This window comes from Bemisia tabaci, chromosome 2 (assembly GCF_918797505.1).
Source record: "Bemisia tabaci chromosome 2, PGI_BMITA_v3".
Classification (NCBI taxonomy): domain Eukaryota; kingdom Metazoa; phylum Arthropoda; class Insecta; order Hemiptera; family Aleyrodidae; genus Bemisia; species Bemisia tabaci.
Window position 1 is genome coordinate 63,719,003 of NC_092794.1, and position 18,413 is coordinate 63,737,415.

Genomic DNA, 18,413 nt, shown 5'->3' on the forward strand with positions numbered 1-18,413 from the left:
CAGTTTAAGAGTACGGAGTTTTTCAGGAGGTACGGAGCACCCCTTTAAATTTAAATAATGACGAGTTAAACATCAAAATTTGCAGTTTTAGTCAAAAATTGCATGTCCGACCTCTCTGATTGACTCGATCCACTCTGCCGTGTTAAGTAAAAACGGAGTCTTTAGACGTTGCCATATTTCCTTCAATGATAAACGAATTTACTGGAAAAATTCTGACTATTTTTCTTATAATTTTTCAGGCAATTTCGTTTCGAATTAATTCTAAAATATCTGAAAATTTCAAGGGAAAATATACATAACTTACTTTAAAAATACATATTTAATCAGGGGATATTTGACAACTCTCGAATGTTCTTACTGGCTTTTTCCTTAGCACGGTAGCACTGTGCGGCGTTCCTTCTTTAGAACGACAGAATACGGTCCTCTACCCAAATTTTCCAGGAAAGTTTTCACCTCTACGCCTTTGCCTAACCCCGCAGGCGGCAGCGCATTAGCCGAAAGTCCGCACGAGTATGGAGAGCTCGCAGGCTCACAGCGTGTGACCAAATTAACGTGGCGCCAATTTGTTGTTCCATCAACGGAAGCACGACCGCCAAGTTCCTCGGTTAAATACCGCCGTGCAGAGAAAGAGCGCCGTATGAACCCTCGAGTGTTGCCAAATTTCCTCCGATAAAATGTTTCTTTTTAAGGAACGCTATGAATATTTTCCCTTCAAATTTTCAGAAACTTTTGGTGAAATTGTGAACAAAATTTTCTGAAAAATTGGAAGGAAAATATCCACAAGTTTACCACAGGAAATTCGATTTTTATACAAAGGAAATTTGGCAACGCCGGAAGGTTCATACGGCGTTTTTCCTTAGCATGGCCGAATAGATCGCGCCCGGCTCTCGTTATTGAATCCGATACTATACGATCACACAGAGGCGAGCCGCGTTAGTCGCCCGGGTGGCACTTCCTAGACCTGTAAATCGGATTTGAGAGATTTGCATATACCAGATTAGCTCGCGGTGATCCAGGTCTCCTTCGCAGCCACGAGCTGTTCGTCCGTGCAATAATTTCTATTTAAATGACAAGTTGCAAAATTGTCGGGACGAAATAGACGGCTTTAAAGCCGGGTATCCATACGAGCTTTTCGTCGTCGTCCCCCCCCCCCCCCCCCGAAAGCACATAACTCCATTTCAATGTTGCTAAATTTCCCCTCGCAAATTGCATTGTAACCACGATAATCTTCGGCACGAAAATTACACGGATATTCCTTCAGATTTAATGCAAAAATTAGACAGGTTGTGGATAAAAATTGCTCAGGTACATTTCAGTAAAATGAATTAATTGTCTGAATCAATGTGGCAACCTTGGAATGGAGTTACGTCCCTTCGCACAAGAACGACGATTCCTGTCGCACGAACCAAATGAGCAGCTGAACAATGTCCAGGCTATGCTGCTACTGGGTGTACAGTGTACACCCGTTAATCTAAGTTGTTCTCGAATTTCCTTGCCTTCATATGAATCCGTCAAAAAAGAAAAGACAAGAAAAAAAACCGGTACAGAGGGATCCTAAACCTTTCGAATTTAACAAGTTTACGGCCCCCCTGCCTCCTATCAGTAACGGGGTACGAAAAGAAGGGGTGCGGGGTAACGAGGTTTGATACAGGGTGTGCCTTTAGGGGACCATAAGACCATCAAATTCGGATTTTTCGAGGCCAAAAATCAAGAAAACACCATTGAACCTTTACGTCAATTTAGCGATCTGGTATTTTTTCGGCGGGGGGCTCCTCCCCCGTCTCTGAGAGGCCATATCCCTAAATTACGGAACGGTCCATGGGGGAGGGGGGTCGAAGAGAGCGTTACGCCATTTTGTTCTACGTGTTAAAAAATAGGGACCGGACCTACGTCACAAATGCGTTACGAGGGTGAGGGGGGTCAGAAATGCCAAGAAAGTGCGTTACGTATTTTAGGGACGGCCCCTAAAGGCCAGTAATATTGTCAAAATTTTCTGTATTCTCCGATTTTGAGATAGTAATCTCAAAAGTATGGCGGAAACTTTGACCTATAAAATCAGGATCCGTTTTCACCTCTCAAGAGGGGCCACGGATTCCTTCGATTCCCTATACGCATTCTTGCTGTTCCCGACCTCACCCGATTTGTGATAAGAGAGAGAAATTCCTGCGGGCTGATTTGATATTGATAGACAGAGCTACAGACCAAGAAGACGAAAAAGATACGGAGGGATCCTATTGGTGGAAGTAGATGGTTGCAATGGACAAAGAAGGTAGGTAATAGACTAACTAACGGTAACTCACGAAAGACCCTTTATAAAAATTAGTCCATCATTTACCCCCTTAGTCTATAAGAACCACCAAAATCAACCAATTGGATCGCTCCATACTCGTTATGTCCTGCTTTGTCTATCACTTTGGCTATCACTTTGTCTATCAATTTCAACAATCAACCCGCTGGTAAGCGTGATCTGGATCACTCTGTACAAGGCTCAAAACCAACTGAATCGTTGTCGTTATGAACCCTTTGTCGAAAATTTCGCAGGAATGGAACTTTCCGGTAATTAGTGGGTTCGACAACGCAACGATTCACGGTTCAACTGGCTTAAACTGCATGACAACTAATCAGAGGGCAAGCAGCCACAAAGTCCCCGGATGGCATTTTCTAGCCCAGATTAAACATTGAATTTACGACTGTTATTAAGCCTCGCCTCTATGAGCCGCGAGCTCTGCAGTTGAAATATTCATTCCGTTTGCCGCTCAACCAATTGGACAAAGTTCTGTCTAACAGAACTATGTGCATTGAGACATGAGCCCTGAGACCCATAAGAATATATGCATAACAGGGCTCACGTCATAATGCACATAGTTCCGTTTGACAGAAATACGTCCAATTCGCGCTATAGAACAAATACACCGTCAAGTTTCAGCGTCCGTGGCTTTGAGGGCTAGCAAATTTTCCACCTCGTGCCCCGCTCTGTTTGTTTTCGTTGGTAATTGATACAATGGACCACTAGACAAGGTACAAATTTAAGCATTTTGATAAATGTTGCGTAATTAGAATTTCACGTAGAACACGATTTTTGCATCGAAAATTACAGAAATCAATTCCTAACTAAGATATGAACGCCTTTATTTTAAATCGGTTACGGAGATTTTGAAATGCCCGGTCACAAGAAACGCAATTCTCTACGCGAGTCAAATCGCGCCTCACAACAATTTTGCCAGGCTCCTCAATTGAGCACTGCTCTTTTCCCACCCTTTATCGCTCAAAGTGTGAACAATTTGCAATAGCTGAGCCAAAGCATCAAGATTGATGTTTCCAGATTTTCATACCACAGAGATTGTCATGGTGGGAGGTTTGAATCCACGCGTCAAGGAACATTAAGTACCTTAGTTAGTACTTGATTTCAGTCATTTTCGATGCTTAAATCGTGTTGTACGTGAAATTTTGGTCAGGAAACATGTATCATAATGATTAACTTTGCACCTCGTCTAGTCGTCCATTCTGGTAATTAAGACAAGTGATTCATCATGGATTTGTTCTTGCAGTGAGCCACTGGACAAGATAAGAAATTACGCACATGTTTTCTCATCAAAATTTCACACAGAACACGTTGGATACATAGCTAAGTTTCAACATTAACTTATACGGGTGAAATTAATGTTAGTAGGTAGTTTATCGGTTGAGCACAGGAGAGAATTACATGAGCAGCCGCCAACCCGTGGCGCACTATGATCCAAAACTCAATAATAGGAAGAAATAAGTCAGGTAATGACTGAAAGATCAAGAAAGTTTCGTGTCCTATATTTTTTTGAGCCGCTAATTTCGATTTTGATGTCAAATTGCTTACATTTTAACACCCTGACCTATTAAGTGTGGGCAAGTCTGTGGCACGCTGCGGCGCAGCGTGCTGCCGCTGCCAGCTCGAAACGCGCACTGACGCCTACAAACCTAACGGGATACTTCAAGCATTGCGCAATGCGTGAAGTAGACGCCTACAAACCTAATCGATCCACTGTGCGGCGAGTCTCCAAAACAGGACTGTCAGACTGGAATCATTACATCCAACTGTAGTTCCAGTTCCATGGAACAAATTCTGTTCGGTAGATTGACATACAACTTCTGTTTAGTTCATTAAGTCTGCGAGAAAATGTACACCATAGGGAGACTCGGTTTATTAACTGGCTATCGCGAGCTAAAACCGCGAGCTCTAACTGCGTGCAGGAAATCCATCATGAGCACAATTTTCTCAGAATTCTCAACGGAGACTTTAAAGGAATTGCTGAAACTTCTTGAATATTTAAACGGACGCACCGGCACCCCTGCGCCACGCCGCGCTGCAGCGCATGCAAAATACTCGGCATAATCGATCAGCCCCCGGTTTCCGTCTCTCGATGAATTCAATTTGTTTTCGAAAAAGAAGGCTCCGACAAAGCTCTTTAACCTTGAGGTTCCAGGAGGTTTTGATCCGTGAGGTGAGGGTGCTTTGCCTCCCTCGTCATGGCAACCGCGGAATTGCTTCCAGCCTCTGGAAATTTCCATCATCTTCTATTTCTCTTCTCATTACCGCTCGAGGATAAATGCTTTTTACCACCACCTTTCGATCCTAGGATGGTTTTTATTTTTATTTATCACGTAATCATAAGAAATCGTCCTCCTGGTATTGTCTTTTCTGCTTTCGTTAAAAGCACGGCCGTTCAGAGATTCTCGCAATATTCTCTTTTTCTTCATTTAAAATGCATGTAAATCGATCGATTCTTGGTCATGTAGAATCGATATTTGTAGTGGATTTAAATGCTGGAAAACTATCTACCAACTTGCGAGGTCCGCCATTTACGCGGAAAAATGAACTCAGTATGGTATAATAAACTTAAGTTCAGGCATCATACCATTGCATAGAGGAGTGTTTTACGGAGAAACTGACGCAAAAAAGTCTAAGGAGGTCAAAACAATCTCTAAATTACAGAATTTTATTTTTGAAATAAATTATTTTTATTTTTACGTACTTTAGCACAATATTTTGAAAGCGATGGTAAAAATAAAATAAATAACTGGATTAAAAAAAATAATATTTTAATATTTTGTGCTAAATTAACCTTACATTTTCTCAAATAGTAAAAGTAAGAGGCACCTAGACCCGTGTTGATGGCAGCGCAGTGCTACAAGTATTCGTGTCAGATACAAGTATAGTGATGGGTGTTCATATTGCATACGCACGCAAAATTAAAGGCATGATGGCAGGAGGCGCGTGAACTCGCAATGCTTCGCTCTGTGCCGCCTAGTAAGGTGTCACTCAAATTCGAAAGAAATGTTATTAAACAAGGCCCAATTATGCCTCTCCTATCTTCGGGTGTGTTGCTCACGTAGCCCTTGAAGCATCTTAACAAATAAGATCAACGGAACTTAAACAATTTGGAAATAAAACAAGGAAGGGCGGGCGTTAATGACGGCGCAGAGATACAACTATTCGTACTTGATGGATGTCCGTGTTGCATACTATGCACAATTGAAGGCGCGAAGCGTCAACTCGCAGTGCTCCACTCCATGCTGCTTTTTAATTCTTTCGCTAAAAAGCTGTTTACAGTGTTGATGTCCCAGTACTATTAATGCTCAAAATAGTCAGATATAAATGTAACCGCACCCTCGTTGTTGACGTACAAAAATCTAGTATTTCAAGAAAGAGGAGGGCGAGGGAAAGACGTGTTTTAAATGAATAGCTCTTTTCAGTCAGTTTGTCCTACAGCTGCTAAAAATGTGCACAAAGTTTAAATTGAGATTCGTAGTTATTCGAATGAAATATCGATAAATCTAGGATTAGAAATAGGTTTTAGGAATTATTTTTAATTAAATATTCCCAATGTGACAGAAAGTGAACGCTTAGATTTATGATAAAGATGCATGGACAAAGCAGAGCACGAGGTTGTTGGATGATTTGGAAATTTCCAATTAATTGTGTTAGTACCCCAATAAATTAGGTTATTAACTCAAATGTTGCGGTGCTACCCCGACTTGAGTTGCGGCAGTACTAACACAACTTATTGAAAATGTCCGTATTATCAGTTGCCAGCAGTTGCGGTTAAACTTAAGGTTGTTTAATTTTGTTTGAATAAGTTATATTATTTATCAAAATAGAGATGAGGATTAAAATAAAATTCAGATAAGTAAAATTTTTACATCTTTAAAGATTAGGGGGGCGGGGTACCACAAATTTAGGGGATAACCCCTCACACTTTTTTTCAGTGTTAGAATGACCTCTAGAGAAAGAAGCCTCTATTTAAGATGGTTTTTGGTCAGCCTACTCCTTTAACGCAAGTTGAAAGTGGAAGAATGCATTAAACCTAACGCAGGTGACGAGGGAGGAAAAAGCGAAAGAATAGTTTTTGCCCAGGGCTTCAGGTCTGGCAATGGAGGCAGGGTCGAGTCTTTCTAAATGTTGTAATACCCTCTTTTCTCTGCGGAGCCTTGGTCGTGGTCGGTAGACACAAGGGTAAGGCGCGGTGATCAAAATTAGACGCAAGACGTGCGAAATTTCTACTCTTTCTCCGTCCGGCTTCGAGGAGTTGGCAAGGGAAGTTAATTAAAGGGGGAGGGATGATTGCCACTTAGACCTCCTCCTCCGTGTTCTCTCATGGTCGACACTTTCTGTTGACTCAACTCACTGCTTTCTCACTGGAGGACTCGAAACACGCGTGGTCTTGAAACACGCCGCTAAGAAGCGGGAAGAGTAGATAAGTAAACTCAGTCTGGAGGTAATCTAGGTATACGTCCTGAACGTATTTCTTGCCAGAAAGATAGGCACCCTAGTAGCATTAGATGTTTGGAAAAAAGCTTTGAAAAATCTCGTTAGTTCCAGAAAGAACTCTTAAAATACTTTTAAGATATAAGATTTAGAAAATTTGAGCGTTTGTTCTGTTTCAGGTGAAGATGCCACTTCGCACCTTTACAATTTTTTATCACTATTTATTTTTGTGAATTACAATAGCTCAAATTTCACACAAAAATTAGTTCTCTGTGCTACAAATTTTGCAGTTAATTTTGTATTTAGCATCAATATGAGTAATATCTAGAATTTAACAAATGCTAACTTTTTTTTAAACATAACTTTGTTTTTCAGCGTAGTTTTCACATTAGTCCTTTAACAGTCAATACTATTTGGCTTTTGGGTAGGTACCTATAAATTTTGGACGAATAATTTGTTGTTGAGAGGAACCACGAAAAAAAATTAGTTTTTTTTGAACAACTCCTTTGGCAGCCCTGGTATTAAAACATATTTAAGTACACCCATGTTTTAAACTTTCTTACTCTATCCGATAACGCTCGCTGTAGTCCAGCATACCAAACAAAGGGCCCCTATCCATCCTTTTTAAACTTTCTTCTTTTCCTCAATCTCTCTTGCTTCTTTGTTTCTCTGTAAGTTTTCTCCTCTCCCCCCCTCACCCCCTTTTCCACGTTTGTTTGAGTCGTTGTATTTCCATTATTTATTTTCCCACTTTGTTGTGAGGTCCTGAATTTTTAATCCCGCATCGCAATGTGCTCCCTGTAATTGCAAGCCTCTGAAAGTAAAATCAACATCAAAGGACTCTACTTTACAGCAACCCTCCTCAGCTGCCTCAGCTCTGAAAACTTCTCCTTTTTGTAGCATACACCACCCCCCACCAGATTTTAAAATCTTATATTTTTTATTTCATCGACTTGAGAGCCCAATATATATTTAGTCTCGCAATTTGATGGAGTGAACCCAACGCAACATTTTGAATCTTAAACTCGAGAAAACAGACCGCCGGTGACTGATTTCTTTCTTCATTTTTGCCCCTCTTTTTTTTGTGTCGCATGACCACTATGACCAGCTATCCCGGTATAATTTTAAAATGGTCAAGAGAAGGAGGCATCCAGCAACCAAGTAGCATTAATCAGAAGAAAAATTGCGATATTTTGAAATCAAGTAGCATTGTTTTCACGATTTTTAAGCGATAAAACCTCTGGAATCATCATCTGAGCGATTAACCCCAATCTTGTCGCAAATTTATCTCTATGAAATCACGTTCATAATAATGGAAATTTTATCTTTTATCAGGATATTGCGATAATTTGCCGTCAATAAAATCGTTATTTTATGGCAAACTTATGAAATGAAATTGCAATTTATCGCCATTTTTTTTATCCTATAATATTGAAATAAGTCGACTTTGATAAAATCGCGATACATTCTCTGATCAAATCGCAACTTATCGCGATCACTGCTACTTGGCCCAAGTAGCACCAAGTAACTTGGGTTGGCCCGGTAAGTGCCCACGGGTAACGTTTCGCCGATTACATTGGCGGATCCAGTAAATTGGCAACATTGTCTTTTCTCCATTAAAACCTTTGGAAATGTATCGATTCTTGGAGGGGCCAGTTGCTCCGACAAGAATAGATTATTTAGCATAGGTTTAAATAGAGGAACTCCGGTGTTGCCAAATTGCTGGATCCGCTTCTGGCCGGGAAAAATAAGAAATAAAGGTAAAGATGGCAACTGTATGGCAGGAGTTCGCAAGAATTGATGATCTGTTCATTTTGGCAACCGTAAAAAGCTCCATGCGTTTTGATAGATCGAGCAGGGACTAATGGGGAATGAACAATGGCGCGTCTTGAAACAGTCATCGCGGTCATTGTAATGAAAGCACCTCGAGTCAGAGCGCACCGTCTGGGTTGTTTTGGTTACGCCACCGTCGTTATGTCACTCTACGAGAAAATTACGCAATAAATTAAGCGTCACGGCCTGGAGGAAAACATCCTTCTCGTAATAACATCATGACGGGGACTAGGGCAGGAGGGATAAAATAACAACGAACTTCCAATCCGGTACAATGGAAAAGAAAGGCGCTTGGATCTAGAGTTTAGACTCTTAAAAACATGGACAAGAAAAAATATTCTTGATTCAGTTGGATTTTTGCTTGATTCGAAAGGAAATTTGCTTAAATCAAGAGGCTTGACTCTTCGATTCAAGGAAAACCCCGATTTAATTCTGAGTATTTTTTCTTGTCAATGGTATTAAGAGTCTAGGCTCTAGATCCAAGCGCCTTTTTTCCCCCAGTGTAGTGAAACTCGAAAAACACGTAACATTGTGTGGCTCTGCTGATTTTTGTCACATTTTACTTTTGGAAAAAAAAAAAATTGGACGTTATTTCTCATAAGTTTTACTCATTTTTATTAATCCTGCAGAAAATAATTTGCGACATTTTCAAAAAGTCGCGGACATTCGCTTGGCTCTCAAAGAAGTAAAAAAAAGAGCGGAAATTTTGGAAAGTTGAAATCGAAAACTGCGTCACTTGATGAATTTTTCTTGGATTTCGGGTCGGATCGAGATGATTCATTCACGTTGCGCCATAGTGTAAGGACGAGAGCAGTAAGTTCAAAATGACAGGATGTGTGAACACTTTAGACTGTCACTCTAATTTTGTGATGTCGTTAGAGAGCTGAATAAAGAATATTGACGTGAATAAAAAAGGATGAAGTCGGATGCTACCCACAAGAAACCATATAGTGCACATACTGTTTTCTCGATTTTCTCGAAAAGTTGATATAAACATAATTGCTGCACATATTCGGTCCTTTCCTGAGCACGGCGCGGGCGGCCGGCCAGCACGCAACGCGCATTGGCGCCTACAAACCTAAGGGGATACTTCAAGCATTGCGCAATGCGAGAAGTATCCCCTTAGGTTTGTAGGCGACAGTGCGCGTTGCGTGCTGGCAGCAGTGCAGCACGTCGCGTCGCGTCACTCCGCTTTATGCTAAGTTCTATTCTTTAAACTCGCATAATCAGCGTTTTTCAACTCATGATTTTTAAAGTTTTGCACACTCTGCATGGATTACTCTCATTTAAATTGATAAAAAAAATATATATGTGAAAGGAAAATTGAAAACACAGGAAAATGCGGAAACAAGGCTAAAATACAAAATACAAAGGTAGGACGTTTCGGTACCTTACGGCACCATTATCAACTGCTAAAATAGAATTAAAAATAAAAAAGAAATTAAAATAAAAATAAAAACTAGCAAACGGCGTTACATGGTGAAATTGGTTAATGAGACTGCAGTGATAACAGAATAAACAACAAGGAAGGAAAAATATAATGTGTGTTTACTGTGTGCTACTAAATTCATTTTTTATAGTTAAGTGTCTTTTACCAATTTTTAGCCCACGTATTACAAGCGCCATGCGGCGTTTAAAAATGTCCGCCGCCATATTATTTTTTTTACAGAATGATAATTGGTTGAATCTGTCAGAAAATTTCACTGAATTTTACCGGCAGCACAAAGAAAATTCAGTGAAATTTTTGAACAGCTTCGTTGAATAATTTCTCTGTAAAAAAATGAAATGGCGGCGGAAACTTTGAAACGTCGCAGGGCACTTGTGATACTTTGGCCGGAAGGTGACTATATCACGTTTAAATTTTGCAAATAATATACGTTTGAAAGAGAGAAGGCAAAAAAAAAAACAAACAAACAAAAAAAAAAAAAAAAAACAAAAAAAAAAACAAAGGAAAAACAACTCAATTGGACGTATTTCTATCAAACGGACTATGTGCATTAAGATATGAGCCCTGAAACCTATGAGAATAGATGCATAACAGAGCTCATGTCACAATGCATGTAGTTCCGTTTGGCAGAAATACGTCCAATTATCCCACACGTTAGGAAAAGAATTACAAATTTCTTCGATTTAGTCATAGTAAAATTTCAGCAGTTTCATTACAGGAGTAAGATCAAAATCTTTTGATAGGCCATTGGCATCCCTCATTGTAAACTAGTGGCGTGGCGTGCTTCGATATATATCGATAATTCTCCATTTGAAGCTATGGTAAAGAATCTATTATTAAAGAGTACGTTGCAAACACCCTGCGGACTGATTATTGAAATTGATAGACAAAGCAATAGACAAAGAAGACAAAAAGGATATGGAGGGATCCTATTGGTGGAAGCGGGTGGTTGCAATGGACAAAGGAGGTAGGTAATAGACTAACTAACGGCAACCCACGAGAGACCCGACAGTTAGTCTATCATTTTCCCCCTTAGTCTATGAGAACCACCCATTTCAACCAATAGGATTACTTTATACCCCCTATGTCTTCTTTGTCTATAGCTTTGTCTATCAATTTCAATAATCGGCCCGCTGGTGGTGGATCTTTTTCCACAGGTTTAAATGGCAGATCAATCGATATATCGCAAAGCACGCCACGCCACTGTTGTAAACCGTTCCGCCGGAGAGGCGGAGAGAGCTCAGCTCGTTATATTAACGTTCCCAAACGCTCTTTTTCATCTTTTTCGACGCCGGATCTAATTGCCGTCAGATGTTGCTCGAGTGCCAATTGAAAGAGGCGGGAACTTGGCCTTTTTTACGCCGGCGAATGGGCAGCGACGGGTGGGGTGGGGCTGGAAAATGAACGTTTATCTGAAAAAGGACGTAAGTGCCGAGGGGTCCGCATCGTATTTACGTTTTTTTCCCCAATAAGTCGTCCTGGGGGAGGAGCGGATGCGGGGGAAGGAACTCAATTAGGTAATCCTAAATGGGAAGCTTTCCAAATTGGACGAGTCAGATACGGAAATGAAAAGAGTGATGCAAAGCGGTGTCGGATTTAATACCGACCGTCATTGACTCGGTGTGAGAACGTCATGTTTTCCACCGAGGGCGGGAAAACTGATGATTTAATACGACGATCTGGTAACTTCCTCTTCTGCTGATTCGACCTGCGCCTCCGCGCTTGATACAGGAAGGAGGGAATCCGATCGTAAGTCTGTACACACTTGCCAAAAGGGGTCTTGCCGAATGTGGATGGGTGGATACTGCAGGGTTTCCGGACGTCAGGAAAACTGGAAAAATCAAGGAATTTTCACGACTGCGGAAAAAGTTAGGGAATTCGTGGGAAAAGTTAGAGAATCTCTGATACGTCTACCAATCACCAAAAGATATCACTGATCTTCTCACTGAAAAAAAAAAAACTCCGGCCGGGGGAGCAGCAATTACGGGCTATATAGACATACCGTCCGTGCCGGGCTCAAAGGCTGAATATTCCGGCTGCTGGAGGCGTAGCTTCGATTGCTCCGGGTTCAGAGGCCGAAGCTACGGATCCAGCAGCCGGAATTTTCGGCCTTTGAGCCCGGAACGGACGGTATGTCTATATAGCCCGTAATTGCGGCTCCCACGGCCGGAGTTTTTTTTTCAGTGTGTTTACCCTTTCTGGTCATTTTTAAGGCTTGACGCCTTTTAACCAGCTACTAAATGCCTTGTTCTGGAATAGACAAGGAAAATGTGTCCAAAGTTTAGCGAAAGGCAGCGTAATTTTTTTTTTTTCTTCAGTTGAAATTTTGTTTAAAAGGTCAGGGAAAGTCAGGGAATTGAAAAAATGTTGGAGTTAAGGAAAAGCAAAGATAGTCTGGGAAAATTCGGGACATTTGCAGACTGAGTGTCCGTCAATCATGTGGTAACTCGTGTACTCCTACGTTACCGAGATGAGCAGTAAGTGGAAAAGTGAAATTTTGAGGGAATGGACCTTGAGACGTTCAAGCGGAAAATGTCATTCAACGAATTCCACGATCTGGGCTAAATTAAGAGTGCGCCTGTATACGCAGAGTATGGACTCGACGAAACATGAAGTTCTTAGGCCATAAGGGCAGCCAACCTTCCTACTCGAAAAACAGTAGAAAAATGCTGCTGTCGAATATTCAGATTCTAAAATCAAACCAAGATGGACGCAGTGGCTGGGTGCAATTGCTCAAAAATGCGGCCCGGAACGTATGGTATGTTTATGCATGATCTAATGTCGATCAGAGCTTCTATATGTCTGACGGCGTTTTCCTAAAACGTTTATCGCAGAACGGTTCGGCAACATACGATGGAGAATTTCAGGTGTCTGAAAGTTAATAAACTTCATTTTGTACGTGAATGTCGGTTGTAGAGAAACGAAACTTCGAAAATATTTTTGCTGATCCAATCCAAGTCCACTTTACTTGTCTCTTTTACGTGAAATACTACTCAGTAAATCAGTTTATCTTGAAAAATTAAAATTTGGCTCTTACGTTAAGATACAGGCATTTTTCAGCTTTTGCTAGATGTAGATAATTTTCTTATAAAATCCCAAGAATTTTTATAGAGCCATTGCGTTGTTTTAAACATCACATTACAAGGAAGTAAGTTTCATCACATAATTATGAAAAAAAAAAGAAAAAAAAATTAAAAATAAAAACTAATTATCATCGTGGAAACTTCGGCAACGACTGATTGTCAATTATTTCCTATGATTCGCAGAATAAGTAACATTGACACTCGTGCTGTCACTGCACAACTCTGCCATGCTAAGGAAAAACGTCGTATGGACCTTTCTGGCGTTGTAAAATTTTCTTTGATCAAATACAAAGTATAATTGGAAAAGTTGTGAATATTTTTCATCTGATTGTTCAGACAATTTTTTTTTGCAATTTAATCCATGATATCTGCAAATTTCAAATAAAATACGCATGAGTTTCTTCCCAAATACCTAAATTCTTCATCATGGGAAATTTGGCAACGCACAAATGTCCATATGGGGTTTTTCCTTAGCACGGCAGAACTTTGCCTCTCTCGGCTGTCAGCTCAGATCCTCGGAGAAGAAAAGTGCACGCTAAATAATGCACGCCGTCTTAAATGATGCTCTCGGGAAGAAATTGCCAAATTGGGCGAGATTCTGGAAACGTAATCGAATGATTTATCTAAAAGCAACGAATCCAGGACGCTAAGTTTGACAACCCCGTAGCGGTGGCACCCGGGGTGAAAACTCGAGTTAAGTCGATTGAAGGATCCGACTGGTGCGCCGCACACTGGATCGAGTCAACAGGAGAGATCGGACAAAATTTGGAAACTTTAAACGCTTATAACTCCCTATATACAAAATTTTAAGGTTCTGAAAGTGGCCCCATTGGTTTTCTCGTGAAATTTTTCTTCAGAAACACCCCTTAAAATTTAAAATGTGACGAAATAAACATTTAAATTTGCAGTTTTAATAAAAAATATCAGGTCCGACCTCTCTAATTGACTCGATCCACTGTGCGCCGCGCGGAGTTTTTCCAGTTAATCCTCCGCTGTCCATTTTTCCGACTAATCCATTTTTAATACTCGTACGAGGATGAACATAGCAGATGAGTATTGAGCACTGCAGACTGGATTCGTATCCTCATTCAAAAATAAATTCGAAACGTTAGGGAACTTTCTCGACGCAGCTCGCACGCGGCTGTCCGTGGAATGGCAACTTAGATTTAATTAGAATCTTGCTCCAGGAAAATTGAAGTTCCAAGAACGGACCTTCTCCTCCCCTCCACATACTTCACGAGCTATGTCTTCTTCTTTTCATATCGACGGTGAAACTTCCAGACCACGCATCTCGGTTTGCGACGTTGCGGATTTTCTATCAAAATATATTTTTTGGATGAAAACCTACCCAACGTCAATTCTTGAAAACTTCCGCGATTCTTCTGCTCTGTGTGAAGAAAAATCTGTGAAAACTTCAAGGAATGATATCGGTTTGTTCTTTTTCACTATAGTAAAATGGGAACGGAGATTTTAAACATCACAAACGAGGTACGTGGTCTGGTAGTTTTATCGCCCATATAAGAGGAGAAAAATGAGAAGAATGCTATTAATCCTCACAGCATCAAAGGCGATGGGAAAAATTGGTGAATAAAATTTTCTTTCCGTACCTACCAATGAATGTCGCAGGAAAATTATTTTTTTTTTACCTCTTCCTTTAGTAACTTGATATAGTTTGTGTAAAATTTTAATCTCTAGCATTGCCCGCGAGCCGCAATATGTGCATAGAAAATGAGGTTATGCATGGCGTTCATGAGATAACTATTCGAGCACTGGTGCTGGTCATATTGCTGTTCGCCGAAATTGAAGGCGCGCCACCAGCGGAAGTCATCATGAGGCAACTGCGCTGTGAAAACTTCAAGGAATGATATTGGTTTGTTCTTTTTCACAATAACAAAAACGGAACGGAGACTTTTAAACGCCCTTAAACGAGATACGTGGTCTCGTAGTTTTAGCGCCGATACAAGAGAGGAGAAAAATGAGAAGAATGCTATTAACCCTCACAGCATCAAGAACGATGGGAAAAATTGGTGAATAAAATTTTCTTTTCGTACCTACCGATGAATGTCGTAGGAAAATAATTTTTTCACCTCTTTATTTGGTAACTTGATCACAGTTTATGTAAAATTTTAAGCGCTGGCATCGCTCGCGAACCGCAATATGTGTACTGAAGTCGATGTTATGCACGGCGTTCATGAGATAACTATTCGAGCACTGGTGCTGGTCATATTGCTGTTCGCCGAAATTGAAGGCGCGCCACCAGCGTAAGTCATCATAAGGCAACTCCGCTCGACGGAATTTAACGACGGGTTTCGTAGTGTGCTTAGCGCTTTCCGAAATGACCTTAAGGGATTGCATGAAACTTACTTCACTCCTCTTCCGGCCCTTAAATGTCGACAGAATGTTGAACTTTCTACAACTCGCACGACGCGAGGCTTTTCTCCGTTGAACAAAGTTGCTTTTATGTGTTTGACCTTGATAGTGATTTCAAGCGATCGTTTCAGGGCATGGTGTTGAAGGCTGAATCAATCTGTAACTTAGCTCAATCCTCCCTAAATATCAGTGTTCCGGAAAGCTAGCCGAAGACAAAGCATAGCGGAAGAAAGAGTAAAGATGTAGAGAGAAGAGAACAGAGAGATTGTCTATACAAAGAAGTATTATTATGTTTTATTCCGTACCATTCGTTTATTTTTAATCCTCGTATAAAAACCACCCATTTGCTAAATATGATTCTAGCTGGAGCGCACTTCAGCTATGCATTCACGACTGCTAAAATGTCAAAGGAAATCGACAAGCCTAGCGTGCATGGAGGCTATTCCCATTTTAATCTTTCGTCACATTCTTACGGCGCAATGATACAACTATTTGAACTCTCCAAAATGCGTGAGGTATCACGCCGCATTTGAAGGCGTTTTCAAAACAGCCAAGTTCCGATGCCCGGATTATCGTTTTGCAAAGTTCCTATTATGAAAGAACCAATTGGATCTCTCCGTTCAAAAGCGACCTATCTCGAAAAAAAGAATTTTTTCAAAAGACAAGAAAAACTGCGTAACAGCCAGAAAAAAAGTGTTTTCATGCAAAAAAAGGAACATCGTGAAGAACCCGGGTTAGGTCGCTTTTGAACTGAGAGATTCAATTGAGACGGTACGAGATTTAGGACCGAAATAAATCTCTCGCAATATCCACGTTTTTTCACAAATTCATAATTTATCGTGCTTTAACTTAAAATAACATCTTAGAGAGTGTATTTCTATACCTCTTAGTTGTTTTTTGAGTGATGTCGAATCAACCCCTCTGAGCTCGTAGTATTGTTAATTCATCGTTTTTCTCTATATTTAGAAGCATTTCGCCTCTAGCTATCACAATATTTACCTCATTCAATTTTAATAACGTGACATAAACCCGCCGCACAGAGGATCGAGTCAATTAGAGAGGTTGGACATGACATTTTTTTTTATTAAAACTGCAAATTTTGATGTTTATTTCGTCGCGTTTTAAATTTCAAGGGGTGCGTTAAGAAGAAAATTTTGCGAGGAAACCAATGGAACCACTTTTAGAACCTCAAAGTTCTGTATGGACGGAGTTACAAGCGTTTAAAGTTTCCAAATTTTGTCCGACCTCTTCTATTGACTCGATTCACCGTGCGCCGCAGTCATACCGATATGACGCATACCAATACAAAAAACAAACGTTTCAGGAGGGACTGGACTGCAAAGTGGCCAGGGAGCGTACCTCTCGGCTCTCCATTAAAATAAAGTAAAAGCAGATATTGTTGGATAGCACAACCGAGTACTTACCTACCTTAGCGGTAAGAGTCATTGAAAAATGGGTAAAAACTGAGTTTTTGAAGTTTATGCAATGCGCATTTTATGTGATTCGAATTATGGATCGATTTTTTTTTCTCGTGTCGGGTCGCACTGCGTCGTGAGTTTTCTATACCTAATTTTGAATGCAAAAACAGCCACAAAAAATTAGATTAATTTATAAGAACATTGTGTGCAGTTATTTGTGCATCTTATATCTATCGGGAATCTTTGCCAGATTCCGGTCTTTTCACCGCCATGCAGTGCCCGCTATCCATAAACGCTATGAAATAAATGTAGAAATTTGACGAATGACTCTAATTTTTCAAATAACAAAAAATACGTTACTTTTGGCAATAAGTATATTTAGCAATTCTAAGAAAAATATTACGAAGTGGCGATTCTTGAAAGTGGGCAACATTGTTTTTCCTCCATTTAAATGTATGTAAAACAATCGGTTCTTGGTGGAGCAGCTTGTTTCATCTAAAATCAATATTTTTAATTGATTTACATGGAAGAAAAGCAATGTTGCCAACTTGAAAAATCCCCACTGATATTAGGCATTATAATAGTAGGTATATATCGACGGTGTAAGTCGGCAATCACATAATTCAGTTTGGGACGTTGCAGACTTCCTGTCATACTTTATTTCTTAAACGGAAAACTACTCAACGGCAATTCTTTAAAACTGCCGTGATTTTTCTTCTCTGTACGAAGAAAAGTCTGCATACACTTCAAGGAATGATGTCAATTCGTTCTCCTTTGAAAAAATTACGTAGCGGCGGAGATTTTCAGACACCGCAAACGAAATATGTGATTGCGGACTTACGCCGTCGAATATATTATTTAAGTATGGCGAACTACTTGCAGTTGGACGCATTTCTATCAAACGGAACTAAGCGCCAATTTGAGTTCCTTTTGAGGAATTTAGAATCCCGGATAGCGCGTTCTGTCAAGCGGACCTAAGCGCCATGGAAAAGCATTGCGAGTATAGGATGGAATAAGCCTGATTCCGCCGCCAATCCAAGCCCCCCTCTTCCTTCCTCACCCTATGGCGCTTAGGTCCGTTTGATAGAAATACGTCCAGTTATCAAAATGCTATTTCAAATTATTTTCAGTGGTAAAATAGTTATTTCTAACTTCCACTGCTACAAGGGACGTGTGTATGTTGTTTCATCGTAACTGCATGCTCATCGAGGAGCTGTGACTAACATTCTCGTGTTTTGTTTTGTTTAGTGTCGACGCCGGCAGTGGTGGGGATATGTCTGGGGACGACGCTGTTCTTGACGATGGTGGGAGCGGCGACCTGCTTCTGCTACCGGCGCCGCTACGTCACGATTGGCCGGAACAAGCTGAGTGGCGAGAAAACCCTGGTTTTCCAGCACCGACGCTCCACGGCTGTTCGCAGCCCCGCTTGCTCGCAAACCACCACGCACTACTTGAAGAAGACCCCTAGCCCCTCATCATGTGCACCCAGCGTAAGTCTTTATCCTAGTTTGCAATGGACAGGA

The 18,413-nt window shown here is 40.6% G+C and overlaps 1 protein-coding gene across 1 annotated transcript in view; it reads left to right on the plus strand.

Annotated features, from left to right (window-relative positions):
* The window catches only part of Syt4 (Synaptotagmin 4), a 79,384-nt gene that overhangs the window by 48,466 nt on the left and 12,505 nt on the right, over nucleotides 1-18,413 (plus strand). Inside the window, exon 2 of the mRNA XM_072296443.1 lies at nucleotides 18,139-18,380. Coding sequence (XP_072152544.1) covers nucleotides 18,139-18,380 — 242 coding nt within the window. The remainder of the gene's footprint in view (nucleotides 1-18,138; nucleotides 18,381-18,413) is intronic.